The 15939-nt window shown below is 42.1% G+C and overlaps 1 protein-coding gene across 5 annotated transcripts in view; it reads left to right on the top strand.

Annotated features, from left to right (window-relative positions):
- Positions 1-15939, top strand: part of STX8 (syntaxin 8) — a 206765-nt gene that overhangs the window by 17875 nt on the left and 172951 nt on the right. For all 5 annotated transcript variants that reach the window (XM_070389485.1, XM_070389487.1, XM_005907545.2 and 2 more), the window contains exons 3-4: positions 604-698; positions 10193-10303. In XM_070389485.1, the coding sequence (XP_070245586.1) occupies positions 604-698; positions 10193-10303 (206 nt within the window). The remainder of the gene's footprint in view (positions 1-603; positions 699-10192; positions 10304-15939) is intronic.

Raw genomic sequence — 15939 nt, 5'->3', positions numbered from 1 at the left:
AGGCAGCACTTAGAGTCACAAACAAAACTTGACTCTGGGTTTGTAAATTAGAGAAAATTCACACACTCCTGGAAAAAAGAGTCATATGTGGTTAACATTCCTCTTGTAAAGAAAGGCCACTCTGCTATAAAACTTTGAATGGGTTGTAAGGATACCAGTGTGTTTAGGGAAGACTGTCCAGGATGGCCAGGGGACTTGACATCTTGCTCTTTGCAGTGTGGGTGAGGGAACTGTGGGGTTTTTGCTGGTGAACAAAGATGGGGTACATGCAATTTCCTGTGTGGCTCCTGGTAGACAAATAGGATCAGAAGGTACATGTTCAAGGGCCAGAATTCAGCTGATTGTGAGAGCAAAGTCAGGGTTCATAGATGGACCGACTTACCACCTGGTCAGGTCATACGACTGGGTATAAGTGTTACATGGGTGGCTGGCCCAGGCAACCATTAAGATTCCATAAAATCTTGAGGTTATCATTGGGAGGCTTGATGTCTCTTCCAGCCTTCCCCTGATGGAATCAGTTTGTAAAGCAGCATTTACATGATATTTTTAGGAGATTCCACACCTCTGGACTAGCATACTTAGGCTGTGTTCTTTTCTTTTCAGCTTACCGTGACAATCAGAGCTTTGTTGCAGAAACTGAAGGAAAAGATCGCCCTTTTGAAGGACTTATTGCTAAGAGCTGTGGCAACACATCAGATGTATCCATGTAAACATTTCCACCTCTTGCTAGAGTGGGAGGACAAGCAGTCTTATTTTAAGAAAGGAAGGAATCTGGGCCACCCAGATTTTTTCCACAGCTTGAGGAAGACCTGGTTTCCAAAATATTGCCTATAATCTCGATTTCTATTTTAAGGGTCCGTTATATGTTTTACAGTGAATATGCTGGCGAAGCAAGACGCACAGCAAGAGCTTACTTAGTTGGGTGTAACCTTGCCCATGCAGGCAGCTCATGTTTTCTGTTAGCGCTGTGTTTACACCGAGCCCCGCGTTGCTACCTGTCTAGACTGCGGTGAAAGCAGTCCAGCAGCAGAACTTCGATGATGCTCTTGAGCCATGATTCTGCTCAATGCAGTTCCCAGAGTTTTGAACAATTCCTTTTCTTTTCCAAGAGACCCGTACCAGTAGAAACCGTACTTTTTCCTCCCCAATTATGTAGGTTATTGAGATGTGACTTCTTCGCCTTATGGTTCTTGAAGTGACAGTACCCCTGGTTTGGGAGGTTTTTTAGGTGGGGTATAAAAGCATCTGCCTCCAATGCGGGAGACCTGGGTTCGATCCCTGGGTTGGGAAGATCCCCTGGAGAAGGAAATGGTAACCCACTCCAGTATTCTTGCCTGGGGAATCCCATGGACGGAGAAGCCTGGTAGGCTACAGTCCATGGGGTCGCAAAGAGTTGGACACGACTGAGCGACTTCACTCACTCACTTCACTCATAGGAGGCACCTGTGTGAAGTCAGTTGTGACATCACCTCTACTTCCTACCAAAGATGTCAACTATTAAAATCTTTTTATTTTTTTAGAAATTCATGATCTGATCAATTTGGGAAAATATATGTGATCTGTTACATAAAACTAATCCCTTAAATCTGAGTTTACAACTGACCTCAAACTGGGCCTCTCTTACCATCCCTTTCCTTTATCCATGGTTCATACCAAAAACCCAGACTTTGGTATCTCAGGAAATGGATTGTTACTGCCGAATTTTAAGCATGGTGAAAATGTAGCTTTTTAGATAAAACAATAGAAGATGTTGTGAAAATGTATTTTCTCCAAGTATCATCCTTATATGTCACCAGAGAGGTTGGTTTAGATAGTTGCATGATTTCTAGTATTCAGTTATTTACCCAGTAAGTTTCAAATAAAAGTTTAATTTCAGTGAACAATTGAGGCCTTATTTTTAACACAATTAGGGCATTCTGATATGTTCAGTTTGTAACTTTACCCTCCGTCTGGTATGGTTTGTTACTGCCCAATTAGTTTATTATGTAAGGAATTTTTATTTTATCAAAATCCACAAGTTTTAATATATTGACCTCAAGTTAGCAGAGCTGTTTTCTCTACCAAGTGCTTGGAAGTCTGCACATGGGCTCGAGGTGTGCAAACTCATTTTAGTATTACCTAAATTGTATATTACAAACATAGCTAAATATTGTTTCCTGATTTAATATTAATAACTGTATTTGCTAATAGGTAACTGATTATTACTCATCTTATAATGTGTGTGTGTGTGCTAAGTCGCTTCAGTTGTGTCAAAATCTGTGCAACCCTGTGAACTGTAGCTCGCCAGGCTCCTCTGTCTATGGGAATTCTCCAGGCAAGAATACTGGAATGGGTTGCCATGCTCTCCTCCAGGGGATCTTCCAACTCAGGGATCGAACCTGTGTCTCTGATATCTCTTGGATTGCAGGTAGATTCTTTACCACTAGTGCCACCTGGGAAACCCCCAGACATAGCACATCTTATAATATTTATGTGCTAAACCTATGGTGCAAGAAGATATAAATTAATAACTTTTACTTCTATTAATAATTTCTGCTAGTTATTAATTATAAGGCGTACCAAGCATGGTGCAATAATAATTGACTTTGTTCTTCTAAATACTTGCAGTCTAACCACATTTTGAAATCTTGTGGCATCTGGTTTCGTGGCGATCTCAGAGTTTGCTGAATTAAGCACCAGACATTTAAAAGCACCAAACCAAAAAAAAATAAATAAATAAAATAAAATAAAAAATAAAAAAAAAAAAACACCAAACCGAGTTATTAAATATATTATGAAAGTATTTAAGGACCATCATGTGAATAATTTAGACTTTCCTAGGAGAAATCAAGCACTCAACTGGAATATAACAACTTTCTTGAAGATTCTGTTTTGTTTTTAAATAAAATAATAGAGCCTCTTTCTACTGGAACGGCAACCACAGCTAGGGATGGAATTTAGAGAATCGCCCTATGGGAAAGTGAAAGTGTTAGTCACTGAGTCCTGTCCCACTCTTAGCGACCCCATGGACTGTAGTCCGCCAGGCTAATCTGCCCATGGAATTCTCCAGGCAAGAATACTAGAGTCGGTTGCTGTTTCCTTCTCCAGGGGACCTTTCCAACCCGCATCTCCTGCACTGCAGGCAGAGTCTTTACTATCTGAGCCACCAGGGGGCGCTCATTAACCTCTGGATTTTTCAGGGAGACCGTTTCTTAGAACGGGAAGAAGGAGGTAGCTTCTGTATTACTCAGGCCTCTATTTAATTAGTCTTGTTTCTTACATCTTCCCTCTCCCTGACCTTCCTCTTCCCAAACATTTAAGATAATTCTGTGGCGGTTATCTGAGATAATTCTAGGGCAGTTATCATCCAGATTTAAGATGTATCATATAGCAACTTGTCAGGCCTGGTAGGCTCGTATTATTAGACTGTTTGGGTGGGTTCTTTCCCTTCTTTACAAAAAAGGTACTGAGGCCAAGGCCAGCTTGTGCCTCAAGTCACTAATGTAAATTAATAACTTTTACTTTCAGCATTCCAGCAGAGGAATTTTCTTCACACCCAGGAGAAGAATCTTTAAGAGCTTAAGTAACTTGCCTAAGTCCCCGCCGCTGAGAAATGGAAAGCCAAGATTCCAATGCAGGGCTGTCTGGACCCAAAGCCAGTTGTTTAAAAGCTGAATTCTACTTTAGTGATAGAATACAGTCCACCGTCACATGACCTGTCTTCAGCGAGAATTCCCTATTACTTGGCGTGTTGCTGTAATGCCAAGACAAATCTTGTTTATAATGCAAATCCTCAAGACCCTTCTTAATCATCAGAAAGATTAAACAGTCTTCACTGTGGTTTATTAGGTATACTTTATGATGTTGTAATTCTTAGAAAAATGTGTGTCCATAAATCGCCAAGAGAGTGACTTTTTAATCCTTTTTCTTGAGGCATAATTAATGTGGGGTGACTTTTTTAATGTGAATATTTGGAAACCACATTTCCTTACTGTGTCGGGCAGTCGAGAGTTTCTGGTACCTGACTTAAGAAATTTATGCCTCTCTGCATTCGTGAAGTTTTCCAAGGAACACTAGGAGTTGCCAGAAAGATAAGTCCTATGAAAATGCCTTCCAAACAATTAAATTCTGGGATGTTAGGCATAAGATGTTACTGCTCTTTCCTGAAAAAGTATTTTTCTCTGGCAAGAATAAATGTGAAATTAAAATGAAAGTGGCGTGCTTTCGAATCGGTTAGCTTGCAATTCATAATCCAAAGTCCTGCAGCCAGAGTGAAAATTGCTGAAAAGCATTAACTTCTATTCACAGTGCTTCTTGGAGACGGTGATTATAATGGTCTCACCAGTTGAGAAAAGCTATGTGCAACAGGAGGTTGCATAGGAAATTTCAGGTAGCACTAAGGTTATTCTTAGAATTAGTTTTACATGAAGCTTGTCTTTTTGTTGGGTTTTTCAAAGGCAGCACTTTTAGTACTTTGAAAAGAATTTTTGAAAATCACTTTACAAAGGACTTCAGTATCAAAAGCTATTTTGGTCTCTTGTGAGAAGTCCTAGAGAACTAATTTTTAAGAATCGATAAATAAGGGGACTTTCCTGGCAGTCCAGTGGTAAAGATTTTGTCTTCTAATAGTGGGGATGCAGGTTCAAACCCTAAGATCCCACATGCCTTGCAGCCAATAAAGGCAAAAAGATGGTCCACATAGAAAAAATAATCTTAAAAACAAAAAAAAAGGATACATAACCCTGTTCCACTTTGTGTTTTGGGGGAAGAAAGATGAGTAGACAGGTAGCTGGCTGGAGAGATCCCCGTGTAACAAACCTGGATACATGGATACATGTATGTGTGGAGGAGCTCAGTGGATAGGTGTTAAGAATAGCCCCTGGGTGCCCCAGTAGTGGGGACGTGGTTCTAAAACACTGCACCTGGCCATGACAGTTTACACTGGTGTCTGCTATTGTGAAAAAACTAAGGACAAGGTCATTTTTATTTCAGTAGGAATTTTCTGATTTATAGTCTGTGTCATGGTTCTCTCTGGTTTCGAGTGTTAACATCTTGCTTTTTCGCCATGGTAGTAAAAGCAGATGAGCGTTTTGTCTGTTGTGGTTTTTGGAATGTCCACATAGATGGCAACGTGTATAATTGGTCTATATAAATCCCCCCTCCCCACACCCACAGTTTGTTTGGAAATACTCTGCTCCATGAAACCCCTAAGTCTGGGCACTGTTGGAACACTGTGAACAACACTGGCTTGGTGGCAAACAACTGAGATAGAAGACCAGCTCCACCACTGCCTCAAGGCCAGAGAGCAACGTGGCCTTTCTTGACCTCAGTTTTATCTACAGAGTAGGAATAATCAGACTTGCTTTGCAGGCTGTTGTGAAAGTTGAAGAAAATGCTATATTTAAAGCATCTCACAGGACAAGTTCCCCCATAATCATTGGTGTTGAATAAAAGTTTTCAACTCTTCGAGGGCAAGTTACTTAACTTCGTTGTGCCTTGTTTTCTTAATTTGTGAGAAAAGGATAAAGTACATCCAGCTTATAGCATTGTTGGGAGGATTAATTATATGCATAGAAGGTGCTTTGCGTAAAGCAGGCCCTCCTTGAGGATTACCTGCTGCTTACCATTTTATCACTGTTAAAATTACAGCTAATGTGGAGAATTAACAGGTACCCTTTTATGGAGTTTATAACACATAAGGAGGGTACATCCAGGCATGGAGATAATGATAGTATTAAAATACTACTTGCAAAATGGGATCAGTGCTTTGAGGAAGGTTGGCACCTGGGGCTGGTCGGTAATAGACACTCAGTAGAGTTTGTTAACTTTGGAGGATCTTCCTGTCCCAGGGATTGAACTCAGGTCTCCTGCATTACAGGCAGATTCCTTACCATCTGAGCCACCAGGGACTCCCTAAAAGCAAATAATAAATAAAAATGAAAGAGTTGAAGTGCTCTGTGAGCCAGAAAAATCTCTGGCCTCTGGGACCTTAAACTGTCTCTGTGCAATTCTTCTTGTGGTTCTGGAAGTAATTATCCTTCTCCACAGCAATTAATTTGCACGGAAGACTTACTTAAATTCTTATGCCTTCTACCAATAAGGAGAAACTCTAGGAGCTGGAAGTGGGGGAGGGAATGGGGTGTTCCCTGGGTCCAGCCCCATCTTCACCCCTCTCCATCCTAGGTTGGAAGTGCTTCCCAGGTTATAGCAGAGAAGCTGGACTCTGAAGTACAGTGATGCAAAATCAGGATCTAGTTTTATTTGCAACCTTGCATGAACTGGTTATAATTACATGTAAATTCAGTCTGGCCAAAGACAGAGTACTATGGTGGTTAGATCTTCTATTTCCCTGTCTGTTCTCTGATCTTCCTCCTTGGTTATTCACTAAGTTGATGGAAGAGAAGGTCCCAGCACTGGCCTCATGACCATCTGCCCTGTTTTCTGCTTATCCTTCCTTACCCTGTACTCGGTCCCGCCAGCTACTATGAGCCCACATCCATGGAGTGTCATTACCTTCTAGGTGGTTCTCTGACCTCTTGTTAGCAGCAACTTTTATTATAGTAAGTGTGCCATGCAGAAGGGCTATGCATCTTTTTATTCTCTTCAGCTCCCTCTATCCCCCATTTACTTATGCTCTGTTCACTCAATAGATTAAAATAAAAACAAAACCAGGAGGTAGAGTGAGTGTTCCTGATTGGTTACTTTTCCAGGTGTTCCAGATTTACAGGGGATCTCTGGAATATTCTGAATTAATATTATCAGTATTGTTATTAACAGGATGCTAAGAAGTGGCAAAGTTAAGTGAGCAGTACTGGGGGCCTCAGGGTAGAGAAGCCGCACTCGAGGTGGCGAAGAAGAGCTGGGCTCTCACCCACTGTTGCCATGGTTTCCGGTCTGGTGAACAGGAGATTCAACTTACCTGTCCCAGCATCAACTGTGATTCTGTTCTCCAGTTACCCCTCCTCTTCAAAACATAATCACCAAGTTTTACTGCTCTTAGAATTGATGTCCTTTGTTGGTTAATAGTTTAAATTCAGTGTCTGCTAAATTTTAAAACTTGCCTTTACTTTTTCTATAAAAGGTACTTTCCACCTGTCAATTTCCTTTTTTTTCAGTATCATTTGGCTCTCTTGGATCTTAGTTGGGGTCCATGGGCTCAGCACACAGGCTTCGGTAGTTTCAGCATGTGGGATCTTAATTCCCCAACCAGGGCTCAAACCTGAATCCCCTGCACTGCGAGGCAGATTCTCAGCCACAGGAATCACGAGGGAAGTCCCTCTACCCCTACATTTTCTGTTGTTAATTGTTTACTCTTCTCTCACTTCCGCATCCCCATCCTGTTCTAGCTCATTCTTCCACAGTTAACAGTGTTGCTGGTTGGTTCCTATTATCACAGACTTTTCTAGGCATGAACAGATATGTGTACATGTAAGTGTAAAATGCTTTTGACTACAGAAGGATCGTATGTTCTGAAACTTTTTGTTAGCATTTAATAGAGTCAAACAGTCCAAAACAATACCCAGTAGATAGGAAGTCTCCCTTACACCCTGAGTCCCCGGTTCCCTTTCCTTAGAGGCAATTGTTTCTATATCCTTTGAGAAATTTTCTGTGTATATACCAACATATGTATTTAATGCATGCAGTGGGAGCATACTATTCACTATTTAGCTCTGCTGTTTTTTGTTTTTGTTTAACACTTTATTTTGGAGATTGTTCCATATCAAATAATTTATGTAGCACTTAGTAAGTGCTCATAAATGTTAATTTTCATTATCATTGATACATACAGGGCTTTCCTATTCTCTCTGTTTTGGGGGAAGGGGGCTACAAAACATGCCATTGCTGAGATGTGCTATTTCCTTATTGACAAACCTTAGAATGTTTCCAGTATTTGGCTGTTATAAATAATGCTGCACTGAACATCTTTTTTTTTTGGCTGCACTAAGTGGTGGCTTGTGGGATCTTAGTTCCCCAACCAGGGATTGAACCCAGACCTTGGGCACTGAAAGTGCGGAGTCCTAGCCACTGGACCACTAGGGAATTCCCTGCTCCCGCATCTTTGTATAGTCTTGTGAATGTATCTGTAGGAGAAATTCCTGTTAAAAGAATGTGCCTTTTAAATTCTGTTGGGTATGTAGAAGGCAGTCGGGCAACTGGTTGAACCCATCTCCATTCCCACCTAGGATGTCTGAGAGTGCTTGGTTCCTCAGCCCTTTCCAGAGCCTTCTGTCACGGTTTCTTATCTGGCTGGCAAAAACGACAGTATGTTTCAATTTGTATTTCTTTCACTAATGTAAAGCTGCATTTTTTTTTTCAGTTTATTAGCATAATTCTTGTTTTTTTTCCAATGCCCTGTTATATCCTTTGCCGTTTTAAAATTTGTCACTGTTAATTTGCCACTTGTACTTTTATTTTGCAGATAGTTACAATTTTTATCCAGATTTATAGTTTTCTTCATGACCTCTGGGTTGACATTCTCTACTAGGAAGATTTTCCTTACTCTAGAGTATTAGAAAGTTCTCCAAAGGCGTTTTCTAATGATACTTCTGTAATTTTATTTCTTATGTTTAAACCCCTGAGCCAGTCAGATCTGTAATCTGCTTAATTGTAATATTGGATTATCGTTGAGTTTATGCTCACTTGGAGGATTGGATAACTGAAATCCCAGCAAAACCACAGGTTGCCAGAGTAGGTTGAGCATAGAACGGAAGACAAGGCTAATCAGCACTGTGATATAATTAGTAATTTCCACAATTAAAATTCCTGTTTTGTCCTGTATAATTTATGTCATAGCTTCTGTCCCTTCTCCTCCCCACCCCTCCTTCCATTCTCACGGGCCGCTTCTGCTTTATTGACAATTTACCACTGATTTGAAGCACACTGTATTTATTTTTGGTGTTGCACTGATCAGAAGGCTAATATTTGGCCCTTTTATTAGTACACGGAGGAAGGACTTGCTCACTGTTTCTTGGTTACAGTTGCTGCTTCACTGTTTCCAAGATGGGTTCTTAGTGACCGTAGTCAAGTAGGAGATGGAAAAGCCATAGTAGTCATTTTTCTCAGGAAATCGGGGCATTCTGGAATGTTGAGAGAATGTATCCATTATTATTTTATAAATGTCCAGAGTCAATAACACTGCTTAGTTACATTGGTTTAGGGGATTTATGATTTTTCTAGCTAATATCTGTTACCGGGGAACATTTTTTTATGGGCTTATTTGCTTTTTTTGCTAGCTATCCAGCTCTTTCTATTCAAAATTATCAACAAAAGTAGATTCACTGGGCCGTGGTTTTCCCACCCAGGGAAAACTAGTATATTCTGCCAAGTTCTCAAACTTTTGGGGCCTAAATGCAGGATTTAATATCCCTCTCAAAAGGAGAAGTGTCTATAAATCCATAAATCCAAAGCAGTAGTCCCATTCTTTAACCGGAACTGGGAAAACCATGGCCATGAGTTGTGTTGGAAAAGGTATGAGAGATTACCTGGGGGACATCTGAAGAAACAGATCCAAAACACTGAAGTAATTGGTCAAGACCATGGATACTGATCAAAACAGAACTAGTAGGCTTTTGGACCCCTAGTCTAGCACAGATCATAGATTAACACATTAGAATATGGTTATTTCTTTGTAATTTTGTTTAGAATTATTGAAGATCATGCAACGTATTTAGTGAGCTGATGGTAACAGTTTTTTTTAAGAGCAAATCTGTATAAAGTAGCACTTTACAACATATATTGTAGGTGCATTAATAGGTGTTAATAATATGAAAGAAGGCAACAAAACTTTTTTTTTTTCTTTTTTTCCTTTTTAACAAAGTATCTTAGGTATTAATGTCTAGGAAAAACCCTTGACCACTGTGACCAGCACTCAGAACTTAAGGATTCCCTGAGCCACAGTGTGCTGTAGAGAAGAACATTTCAGGGTTGGCTACTGGGAGGAAAATCATTTTTACCAACTGTATTTCTCAGTGAATGATCTCACATGGTGGGTCTGGTTCAGTGTTTGTAAGTCCTCTGCGACCTGGACAGGTCCTTTACTGGAAGGGTCAGTGAAGGCTGAGATCAGAGCAGGAGAGCGCTGGCTCAGGACTCTTCGGGGTAGGGTTGATTCAAGTCTGGAACAGTCCCCTCTGACTTGGAGAGCTCGGTTAATAATGTAATAGATCAAATGAGGTAATTCACCTACTCTTGGACCTTAACGAGTCGCCTGCAGAACACAGCTCGAAGGAGACCGAAGACAGAACCTCTTGGATGATCTTGTAACTCGAGAGAGACTACTTCTGGCCTCCTTTAAGAACGAGGGTGCAGAACCCGATCTTATCAGGTATGATGCTTTCCTTTACAGGGATTAAGCAGTGGGCGAAACTTACTTGCAGTGGTTACAGTTGTTTCCCGAAGGGCTTAATTTCTTTATCTGGTAAAATACATCCTGTCTGTTCATTTGTAGTGCTTGACTGTCATTTTCTGTTCAGCATGGTTTTCATTAAGTTTCTGCGTTTGAGTAAACCAGGCACATTCAGCTGAATCCCATTTTGGAAGATGGTTATTTGGATAGAATACAGACGAAGTCAGAAAATGTCTCTTCTTTCCCTGGTTGAACTTTTGCTGTGTTAGCTGCCTTTTAAACTCTGGACGTCATGTTTTTATCTGTGTTGGAAAATGATGTGTTTTTTTTTTAATTGACTTGTAGAAATGTGTCCTAAAGACTGTGTAGTCTATGGCTTACAGGACTAGAGGAGTTGGGGCCCTTGGTTTCTTCTCTGATCTTTGCCAGAGCATGATTCACACTTGACGGAGTTTGTCGGCTGCTCTGCACACGACTCCGGTGGAAGACTCAGAGGAGGGGTCCAGCTTTCCGGATTGAGGTTAATAAAGTATAAACTGTGATATCTTTAGAACTGGCCTCCCCGGCTGCCTCTAGAACCCCCTTCACCACATTAAGGGACCCAGCACAAATGAGATCAGGATGAAACCTGCCTCTCCCCTCCTTCCCCACGAGGGATGGGGTCTTCACAGTGGGGGCGGCAGCTTGTTCCTGGTTAGGAATAATATGGCTTCCCAAGGGCAATGGTTGTTTTTTTATTTTAATGGGGTGGGGTGGGGCGTGGAGGGCGTGGTCCTAGAGTGGTCCCAGGTGACTCTGGTCTGCAGTCAGAAGCTGGAGAATCACTGCCAGAGGGTGACCGAAAGAGGATGGAGCAGCTTCTTGTCCATTCCAGTCTTCTCAGGAGCTTGGGATTTAAGGTTTCTAGAGAGGAAGTGATGAAATTCCAGGAAGCTAGAGGAAATCTTAGAGTTGTTTCTTTGACCTAAAGGCCTAAAGTCAGGGAAGGAGGAGTTGGGTGCTGGGCAGGGTTTGTAAATGGACGGGGAGGCCTCCATTGAGCGGGGCTGATCCATCATGGTGCCTGAGCCTTCTCGGGCGGATGCAGGAGTAGAAGTTTGAGGATGAAAGCTCAACCCTCAAACATTCAGGGTTGGTGAAAAAGAACCCGTGAGTGAGGAGGTCTTGCAAGGTGAGAAGAGAGTGCCGTCTGCGGGCATGGGCCTTTACCTTGAAGTTCAGAAACGAACTCAAAGTACCATGGCGAGGGAGGAAGTTTCCTGGGTGAGGAAGGGCCCGGTAGAGAGAGGTGATGGTGGGAGGAGAAGACATGGAAACCTTCCTCCTCTGTTGTGGAGGTGACTGTGTGGTGAGAGCCTTCCGTGTGTCAGGTTCTGCTTCTCTTCACTGTCATTTAATGATGTCGAGGGGCCAGTTTAGGCCTTAGGTCTTTGTGGGGTGGGGTGGGGGATGAATGGTTGATTTTTGGTTCCTCTCTCCCTTGTTGACGAAAATAATAAACAGTAATAAGAGTAGAAAAGTTTCATTTGAGCCAAACTGAGGATTAGCCCCCAAGCCAGCTTCCCAGGTTACTCTGAGAAACTGTCCAGAGATGCAGGGTTTTTTTTTTTTAGCACAGTTTTATATCTTGCAAGAACAAAGAACACTAAACGAGTCAGGGGTACATTTCTTCAAGGTTAAAAATAAAAAATAAAAAGACCAGAACATACACAGGGAGTCAGCACGGCCTTGGCACCTGGGAAGGGAGTCGCTTATCCCATCGTTGGCATCCCAGAAAGAGGGGCATAGCATCTTTATTTTTAACATGGACATTCTTTACTTCAGGTCATTGTGCCCTTTTCTGTAATAAATAGAGCAGATGTACAATGGGTGTTAGATCAGCCACAAGCAAGCTGTTTTAGCATAAAATTCAAGTTAACTCATCTTTTTCCTCCCCCATAAAAATCTGTAGGCCAGAATGACTTCCCTAAATCTCAGTATATAAGAATTTATCACTTGTCACCTCCTCCTCTTTTTTCGGTTTTGGTCACTCCTCTTCTCTCCTGTGATAACCTTTCTTTGCTATTTAAAGCACTGTTCGCTCACGAGTCGGGTCATCTTCACCTGGGTGCCTCTTAGAAATGCAGGGTCTCAGACCCCACCTCTGCCCTCCTGAGTGGAATCTGTATTTTAACAAGATCCTCAATTTGGTTTGAATGCCCCTTCCAGCTCAAATACTGGTTTATATCACTTGTTCTTAATTATGGCACTCAGTCACCCACAAGGCTTATAAATTTTTTTTAAAGAAAAAAAAAGTGTCCAGACAATATACTTGCAGACTCTGAATGAGTGAGTAGTTTGGGGGGAGCTCTGGTTGGGGTGAGAACAGTTAGAAACCACTGAAACCATTTCTTTCCCTCATGGGGTCTGATGAGCACTGGTAGCTAGCAGCTGCTGCTTGTTTTCTCCCTGCCAGGCCCTGTGCCAAGCTATAGGTGCCTATGCTTAGGAGATCTTTATAACATCCCACCTTATAGAAGAGAAACTGAGGCTCAGAGGGGTCAAGGAACTTGCACTAGATCCTAAGGCTAATCCGTTTCAGAGTTTGATAGTACGTGTGTGGGTGAGTGAGTGCATGAATTCTAACACTTAACACTGGTTAAGGTCAGGTAGGTTGCTGGAAGCAGATTGTCTCAGATTTGAGGCCAGAGTTTCCAGTCTTTGATTTCACTCACCTGCCCATACCTGAGTGTTATTTTTGCCTTTTTCCCCTACCCGCTGAATCTCTGGGTCAGGAAGATCTCCTGGAGAAGGAAATGGCACCCCACTCCAGTATTCTTGCATGGAGAATTCCATGGACAGAGGAGCCTGGCAGATTACAGTCCATGGGGATCGCAGAGTTGGACACGACTGAGTGACCAACACCCCTGAATCCCCACTTCCTTCCCCAGCTTCCCATGCCTGAATAACTCTTTTGCTTGGATCTGTCCTTCTGAGGGTCTGAATTCAGTTGTAGAGGTGGCCAGTTTGGGTTCCTGGTTCAGCCTTGCTCTCCTGCCTCCTGGCTGTCCTGTCATTTCTGAGACCTCATCAGGGACCTTTCAGCTCTGTCCCTGGAGACACCTCATTGTCCCCCCTGCTCTGATGTCCCCAGTGACTCACAGAGGTTTCTTCAGTCCTCCTGTAGGTCAGTTCCTAGTTCTGGGCTCCTCCAGCATCTTTGGTTGCTTCTCTAATCTCTGGATTCCTCCAGCATTTTTGATGGCTTCTGCCATTCTTGATATCAACGTGGGTTGCCTTGTCACCAGGGGGATAGGGAGGTGGGGGGCTCATGTCTTCCCTTTTGGTCACGACTCACAGACAGCGGAAAGCCTCACCCGAACTTGAAAATGTTCTGGACCTACTCTCTCTGGCACTTTTGGTCATTTGTGCTAGACTGTCACCAAGCATGTACTGTTGGAGAACTGGCGGTGATCTGCTCATTGGGCTTTCAGAGCCCCGTAATAACTGGTGGCAACATTGCAAGAGTTGACCCAGCCAGGACTCCCTGAGAACTGGTTGAGCCTCTCTGTCCTCCTGGGCTCTTCCATCTTCCTCTCCTGTTTCCTTAGTGTCCTCCTCCTCCCTCACCCCAGACCTTTGCGCTCTGTCTTTCTCTTCCCCATCCTTCATTTCCTGGGGTCCTTCTCCCCTCCCTTTCCTCCCCTTTTCTCTTCCTCCTCATATGTGGCCTTATTAAGGAGAGGAGAGTATTGTCAAACTTCAGTTCAGATTAGCATTTCCCTTAAACAGACACGAATGTAACAATCCCATAATTGAATGTGTAGCTGTCATGTGACAGAATCTGAGTTTTTACCTTACGGATTACTGATCATTGTTCTCACGCAGTAAGCCTTGATGTGAGACTCAGGTCTAAATAAGCAATGGTTGACTAATTGAGGGTATTTGGAAACTTGTTAAAGAAGTCTCTGTGTAACAATGTCTCTTAGAAGATAAGCCCTAACTTTATAAAGAGGTGACACAGCTTCTGATTGAAAACCCAACTGCCCTTTCTATTCGAGAGCATCGCTAAGTCTCACAATTAGTTAAATCTTTGTAAAGAGACAGGAAAAAAGAAAAATCATTGCATACTCCACTGCTCCCTGACCATCTCAAAGATTATGTGATTAACTAGGCTGTAGTGGGTGGCTAATTGGCTAAGCTTTAATCTTCACACCACCAACTATATGGAGGATTATAGGAAATAGGAAGTTATTTAGAAGTTGAGATGGTAGTTATGGATCAGGAGTGCTATATTAACAAGCAGACCAACTGCTAAAATCAAAGAATAGAAGATGATAATGAAATATTCACATTTTCTTAGAGTGTAAGCTTTACATTTAATTTCATATATTTACTTTTTCTTGGAGCTGCTTTTTTAAAAAAAGTATGATCCTTCGAATTTATATTTCATAGCACTATATTGGCAGCCAAGGAAGACAGAGGAAAAATTGACTTTAAATATTCCATTAAAAGTGTTCCCCCTCTACCATTTTAGATCATTGCATGTTTTCTTTCGATTTAAAACTTAGTTCATAAGAAGGATGATTTCTATTTGATAGTATTGAGATTTCCTAAAAACTAGTAATTTATACTCTCTATTGCTTGAAGTTATGAACATATGACCAGCCTACTCTTCCAGAAGTAGGAAATGGCTGAGGAATAAACAACTGCATCATTACCTGCGAGACAGTGGATAAGCCATAATTATTTATCTCTCTTACTTATGTCCCAGAAATACACTAACTTCCTAGGTCATCTGACATGTAAAGGATGTGCTGAAATCAGTAAAGATATGCTTTTCTCTGTATTTCGGTGAACCCAAGGATAGTTGAACCAGTTCAGTTCAGTCGCTCAGTCGTGTCCGACTCTTTGCGACCCCATGAATCACAGCACGCCAGGCCTCCTTGTCCATCACCAACTCCCGCAGTTCACTCAGACTCACATCCATCGAGTCCGTGATGCCATCCAGCCATCTCATCCTCTGTCATCCCCTTTTCCTCCTGCCCCCAATCCCTCCCAGCATCCGGGTCTTTTCCAGTGAGTCAACTCTTTGCATGAGGTGGCCAAAGTACTGGAGTTTCAGCTTTAGCATCATTCTTTCCAAAGAACACCCAGGGCTGATCTCCTTCAGAATGGACTGGTTGTATCTCCTTGCAGTCCAGGAGACTCTCAAGAGGCTTCTCCAACACCACACTTCAAAAGCATCAATGCTTCGTTGCTCAGCTTTCTTCACAGTCCAACTCTCACATCCATACATGACCACTGGGAAAACCATAGCCTTGACTAGACGGACCTTTGATGGCAAAGTAATGTCTCTGCTTTTCAATATGCTATCTAGGTTGGTCTTAACTTTTCTTCCAAGGAGTAAGCGTCTTTTAATTTCATGGCTGCAGTCACCATCTGCAGTGATTTTGGAGCCCAAAAAAACAAAGTCTGACACTGTTCCACTGTTTCCCCATCTATTTCCCATGAAGTGATGGGACCAGATGCCATGATCTTTGTTTTCTGAATGTTGAGCTTTAAGCCAACTTTTTCACTTTCCACTTTCACTTTCATCAAGAGGCTTTTTAGTTCCTGTTCACTTTCTGCCATAA

The sequence above is a fragment of the Bos mutus genome, chromosome 19 (genome assembly GCF_027580195.1).
Source record: "Bos mutus isolate GX-2022 chromosome 19, NWIPB_WYAK_1.1, whole genome shotgun sequence".
NCBI classification, from domain to species: domain Eukaryota; kingdom Metazoa; phylum Chordata; class Mammalia; order Artiodactyla; family Bovidae; genus Bos; species Bos mutus.
The sequence above is the reverse complement of the archived record's forward strand: the minus strand, read 5'-3'. Positions and strand labels throughout refer to the sequence as shown.